We start from the raw sequence: 6,826 nt of genomic DNA on the forward strand, positions 1-6,826 counted from the left end.
AGAATGTTTCATTTGCAGCGGAGAGCTCAACATTTACCTGGTCTCAGAACTTTAATGAGTTGTTTTTCCTTAGTAGTCATTATCCTTGGCAAATACAATAAAATAAATAAAAACAAATCTCTGACCAAAGGTGAGAGTAGCACTAACCTACTTACTAATCTATAGTAATAAACATAAATATTTAGAGGAAATTTGATGGGCACAACATATACATTTAGTCAACCTGCAACAGTAGCTTTCCCTCTAGGACCTAAGTTCTTCCTAGATATAGGCTTCTGACTATATTTTCAGCATTAGGATTTACACTGTGGGGTCCTGAAGACCTCAGTAGTACTTCCTGGTGGAAGGACCATTCCTCGGGATATTCCTATCCACCCTGTATCTCTTACAATCTTTCCACAACTTCTTTAGCAACATTCCCCAAACTTTGGCAGGCATGTTATAAGTCTGATTTAGTGTTGAGTTCTCTATAGCCTCAGAATTTCGGCTTTGATGCATTTTGAGTGATCATAGTGTCAGTCATCATCTCCCTGGAGCTGGTTGTCAGTCTAGCATTGAGTACAGTATTTATGTATTTAGTTTTTCTTCAATGACTCCTGCCCGTGGCAGATGTGGTAGAAGTGACATGGCTTATAGTAGGCACTGGGATATCTTTTCTTGTTGTATTGATGAATCCTGAATCTTCCCAATATTCTCTTCTGCTAGCTGGTCTTTTGAATCAGCTTTACAACCCTCCTAGTGGGTTATGGCAGTGCCTGGGACTTTGGGTTGATCTCTGTTCCCAGTTTCCACCTGAAGCTAGAGCTGGGTTGCCATTTCCATTCACTTACCCCCTCCTTCTGATTTTTTTTTTTTTGTCATTATTTTTTGATTTAGGTTTACGGAAGGCCAGTATTGGGGGAATGCCTTCTCTGTCATGCTATGCTTGCTGGCTGAGGCACAGCTGGCCCAGTAGAAGTACTTCCCTGACGCAGTCCTCACTGGCTTTGTGGTTGCTAGAAGCTCTAAAGCTTACCTATTCTAAATGGTAATTATCGACTAAGATAAAATATAAATATTTCATCTAGTCTAATTTTATGTATCCATAAACAATCTTCCAAATCCAACCTGTGGTGTAGCCTGCACCCTGGAGCCCAGAGAGCAGCCTTGCCCCATCAAAGTCCTCCAGACTTAGAGACTTATGAATAAGCTTTGAGAGTAGCAAAAGCATAGATGTTTTCATAGATTTATTAAGGAATATACCTTAACAAAATAGTCACAGGCCTCTTGCTAACTTCATGCTATGGTGTTCAAGAACTGTCTACTTTAGTTCTATAGTACAAAGTTGCAGAGTAGCACAGAAATATGCTATATAATTGTCTATTTATTTCTTCTTTGTGTCAGTGTATAACTTTTCATCTCTCCCTTACCAGCTCATTGTGAGAACACAGGATCACTTAGCACATCCTTTTTTTCAAAGGGAAAAATTTCAATTACATGGAAACTTCCCAACATTGTCATTAAGAACCAAATGTAGTAGGCAGCTAAGTCCCAGCTAGATGTGAGTCAGGAAAAACTAATGATTACCTCTAGTGTCCATAGTTCCTTAATTACAGCATAATGTGTAGTAGAGTTAAGGCTTTGTCAGCCATCTGCCAGAATTTGTAAGCTTAATGGGTTTATGCATTGTAGGGAAAGGGATTCTGAATCATTCAAAATTGATGTGTTGTATCAGGGAAAGCTGCCATTAAACAGAATGAGATCACACTGCAGACTTCCTTTTTAACAAAATAAATCTCTGAAAAGAGAGAAAATAAGTACAAGAGCATATCATCTCTGTCATCATGAATTTCTAAAACCTACCCTCTTATAATACCATAGAAGAACTCACTCTACACTATGCACACTCATATATAAAGCAGCTTGCTGCCAGCCCTGAAAACTGCATAAATTAATGAGAACTCCCCACCAAAAAAATACCATACTCAAGGTTTCAAAACTAATTTGTTTCTTGTAGGTCTCATAAAAGACACAATAAATTTCAGTTAGTGCTTCTTGGGATAGATGTGACAAGCCAGACCTTAAATGAAAACAAATACTCTTCTGTGATAATTTTTTTTCTCTAAATGCTAATACTAAACTAATATAGACTTTTTGCAATATATACTATTAAAAGGTAGGCTCAGCAGTACTCAGTAAACTAGAGAGGGTTGCCCTACATACAGACTAGTTAGTAAGAGTGGTAGTGAAGGACAGAAGGGGGGAAATCCAGCCTACTATAAATGGAGAAATTATCCAAACATTTCTTTTTAGTAGTTAGTACCAAGTGACCCTGTTACTCAACTTGTCTCTATTCTCCTTCTTTGTTGGGAAAAGAATGAGAAAGAAAATGCTTGCTTAAGAAAGAACTCTTGCTAAAGTAATATCAGAGGGCACAGCTTAATTAGAAATGATACTGCTCTTGGACTGAGAAGCCTTGGTTCTCCTCTGCTTTCACCAATCATTTTTTCCCATGGCTTTAGGAATGTCAGAAGTTTTATGGGCCTCTGTTTTCTTACCAGCAAAATTAATAATGTCTAATCTGTTTATTTCCAATGCATACAGATAATAGTCATAAAAAGATCCATGGATAATTCTGTGTAGATAGCTATATCCTACTAAGCAATGTTCACCAAAAGAAAACTGTCCATATCTCCATTTGTAATTATAATTTGGTCACATATTCCTTAAGTAATGTGGAAGATAATCCTGGTCAAAAGACAAATGAGCCACTCTAAATCAGTTTAGCTCATGCTTATTAGATTTTGCTTGTTAAGAACAGTCACTAAATGAATTTTATAATCTGTCTCAATTTATCTTCTAGAGTCAGTCCCTCAAGCTTTCTAGTCACCACTAGCTGTTGTTCCACAACTGCATATTTCCTGAATTGATTCATTCTAGTTTCTGCCTAGACTGCTTGCTTGCAAGAAGTATATCACAAGCTCCCTGGAAGACACCCCTGCTCCTCTGACACACAGTCCCTGGATGCTTCCTCACTCCTCAAGTCCTTTCTGAGCCTGTCTTGGAGCATCTTCTTTCAGTCTTCATCATGAGTAACATTAGCCTTCTGTCAGGACACATCAAATGAACCCCAGTCTTGTGCATCCACAAAACACTAGAGATTAAGAGAAATTCACCCCACGTTCTCTTAAGGTATTACCTTGTCTCGGGTTGGTACTAATAATGGCTTCTACAGACAATCTGACAGGAACAGTGGATTCTCCTTGAGGGGAGGGTTAATGTAACTCTCACTCATCTCTTCACCAGCATTACTAGAGAGGTGCTTTATTTTTCCCTAAATAACTCAGGAGGAAACATAGCTGTTATCCTTTATAAGTAACTTTGTAAAGGCAACTCTCGGGTCTGGTACATCTAGCCTGTCCTCCCAGCCCACACCCAGGCTATAGAGCAGCTCAGAGACTATCTTACAAGCTCACTTCAAGGTGGAATATAAACAACTACCCTGGGCAGTGCTATGCTTAAAGGATGCTGATTGCTTCCTGGCTCCATTCACATCTGCTAGAAATGTGTATACAATCCTGGAAATGACTAAGATGATAAGAGAATCTCCTCAGAGTGCCAAGTTTCTTCCCTGGTATAAAGTAAGAACTTCAAGCCAGCCCACCAAGGAGGACAGCTATAAGTATGAATGTGTGTTTTTGTAAGAGACTCCCTCACCAAAATCCATTGCCCTATAGCCAAAGTGTCTCAAAAGATGTTTAGAGGAGACAAAACAAAACAAAGCAAAATTCCTCCTTGTGAATCATACCAAGATCTGTTAAAGAATCACAAGGGCTGGAGAAATTGCTTAGTGGCTAAGGCACTTGCCTGTGAAATCAAAGGACATAAGTGGGATTCCACAGTACCACATAGGCCAGATAGATGCACATGGTGGCACATGTATCTGGAGTTTGTTTACAGTTTCTAGAGACTCTGGTGTGCCCATTTTCTTTCTATCTCACATTCTCTGTAATAAATAAAAAAATATATATATATTAAGAAAAAACACACAAGTCCCATTAAGTTCATCCAGGGTTAGATTATCTCAGAAATAGTCTGAATAATGTGATTTAGCTTATTAAATGGTTCTTATTGAATTAATGGAAGAAAATATTTTATTTATTCATTTATTTGTAAGGGAAGAGAGAGAGAAAGAGAGAGAGAGAAAAAAATGAGAATGGGCACAGCAGGACCTCTAGCTACTACAAACCAACTCCAGATGCATGTGCCACTTTGTAAATCTAGCTTTCAGTTTGTGAAACCTGGATTCTTAGGCTTTGCAGACAAGTACCTTAACTGTTGCATCATTTCTCCAGCCCTACTTTTGACTTTTGAACATATAAGTAAAATATTCTTCTACACAGAGTGGTCACTGCTACATCATGCAAATGTGAGATTTCTGTGGATCTCTGTGCTTTTTCATACTAATAACGCAAGCAGAACAGCCTTTATGTATCTTTCTCATAAAATGGTATATGGCATATCAATAGGCAATTGAGTATAGTTTTCATAGGTGGACAAAGCTAGGCTCTATGCAGAGCAGATTAACTGTGTTTTTTATGTTTCTGTTTTATGGTTTCCTAACTTTATAATCTAGTCTATATTTTCAATCTCAAAAGTCAAATCTTTAACATCCCAAAATAGCAGAATCTGTGTTGACTGTCAACTGTTATTTCAAGGTTTTATTTCATTGAGGAAAAATTTTATTCATCTATGCTAAAAATTTCCCAACACAGACTTGACAATTGGCCACATTGCACTGACCTGACATGTGGCCTGGGACACACTGCTTGCCTTCTTGAGGCAGCAGCTCTTCATCAGGAGCAAATAAAGGTACCCTGAAAGGCCTCCCTTTTCACAGGGATATAAGGAGCAATCATGACTCATTTCCAACACCCTATTCCAGGATCACACAGTACAGTCATAAAATATAAACAATGAAAACAGTTGTTTAGGGTTTTTAAGTTAATGAGTCCTGACCAACTTCTTTTGACATCCATTCATGAACTGACTGTAGGAGCTGCTGAAATACTTTAACCCAACCAATCTTTCATTTTCTCCATCTTTGATATAATAAGTTGGCTTCATTGTCTCTCTTAAGAATTCCTCCAAGCCACAAGTTCAAATATTTCTATCATAATGAAGGTTCTATTCCTTCATTCCATTGGTAAAAATTGCTTTGTTCTACTTACAACTCACTTTTTGGTGGCCATGTATTCATGAGAGGTTAGAATTATTTGTATGCATGACAAGTTGGTATCTCTTATGAAAAAATAAACACAGTTGTTATCATAGTAAAATAAATCTTAAAACAAAATTATTTTGAAATCTTTCTAGAAAGAAATGTGTTGTTATCTTACTGCTTATGATAATAATTTGATATAATTTCTTCCACTGTTTTATGAGAGTAAAAATTTATCCCTATTTTCACTATTAGTATTTTAATGGCATTGGATTCACATCACATATACCTTCTATGAATATGTCCTTGTGGTTACAAGTGCTTCCTGGTCAGCCAGCATAGATCAGTTTTATTCCTTACTAGGAAACTCTCTTATCATCATTATGAGTCTGCACATAATATAGACTTTTGATGCATTTTTTTGCCCAATTTCCCCAATACCCCATCAAAAATTTCTTCAGAATATCTTTATATGATACTCTTTGTGACAATGTTCCTCAGCTGAAAATTTCTTGTTCAGAATATATTTAAACCTACATCTTTGTGCAAATACTGCTTTCAAGATAAGAATTGAAAACCATATTTGAGAGTGTGGTTTGGTTTACTAATAAACAAGTATGTAAAGATGCATAGCCTATTCAAATATAGCTCAACACATTGTTCTATAAGGCAAATGATGGGAGTATGGAATGTAAGTGAATCTGTGTTGTGGCATAGTGGTAAGTATAGCTGCCTTCCAGAAGGCAAGTTATTATATATGATAAAAACTTAATTAGCTATTTGACTCAAAATGATTACATCTTTCTTTAACTGTCTGCTCCTTTGTTTGCTATAAATATTCATTTAAAAACACAAAAGCATATAAAGTGGCATTCTGCCTGCATCCCATCAAGCAGATTCACTGGTGCGTGAGGGCTGCCTAAGCAGTGGAGCAGAAGGCCACACTATTACATGGATAAATGACCCAGAGCCACTGAAGCAAGACAAAAACAATCACAGGAACATGGATTTCAGAATACACTGAAGCAACCATGTTTGGTGGGTGGGGAAAAGAAAGAGGCTCTCATACAAATGGAAACAGATTTCTCATGGCATTCCATAAAGTCAGGTTACTTGACACTATTATTCTGTCTGCTGTTCAGATACTTTGAAATCATCAGGCAGTCAGTCACTTGGCAGATGTGTGTAACTGAACCTTTTATGAGATGATTTTCTTTTAGTTTAAGGGAAAATATAGTACTTTAGTTTTTATTTGAGTATTGACAAAAACATACAGGATAATATGATAAGGCCTCAGATCAATTCCAATATTCTGACCCATTTCTTATCATATGAACAAAGCTTTTTTTCACCTCTTCTTTTCACATGTCAATTCAGAATTCTTACTAATGAAAACAATTGTTATACCTATTTAGTATCATTGAATATTCCACAAAACTAAATAGAGGAAAATTAAAAATGGCTCACAAAAGGCACTGAAGTCAGCCAAAGCAGTAGCAGTTTTGATTTTGGATTAAACATTAGACGTATCTACATATTATCACCTTCGTGCTGCAACAAACAGCCATGGCCCACCTCCAGCAAGGTGGTCTTATCCTGGGCACCTTGGGCTGTGCAGAGCCACAT

At 37.1% G+C, this 6,826-nt stretch overlaps 1 protein-coding gene across 1 annotated transcript in view; it reads right to left on the reverse strand.

The window, feature by feature from the left end:
• LOC101603562 (BRCA2 and CDKN1A-interacting protein-like) overlaps nucleotides 1–6,826 on the reverse strand; it is a 90,337-nt gene extending 83,511 nt beyond the window's left edge. The window contains exon 1 of the mRNA XM_045154128.1: nucleotides 6,745–6,826. Within this exon, the coding sequence (XP_045010063.1) occupies nucleotides 6,745–6,826 (82 nt within the window). The remainder of the gene's footprint in view (nucleotides 1–6,744) is intronic.

This window comes from Jaculus jaculus, chromosome 1, assembly GCF_020740685.1.
Source record: "Jaculus jaculus isolate mJacJac1 chromosome 1, mJacJac1.mat.Y.cur, whole genome shotgun sequence".
NCBI lineage: Eukaryota > Metazoa > Chordata > Mammalia > Rodentia > Dipodidae > Jaculus > Jaculus jaculus.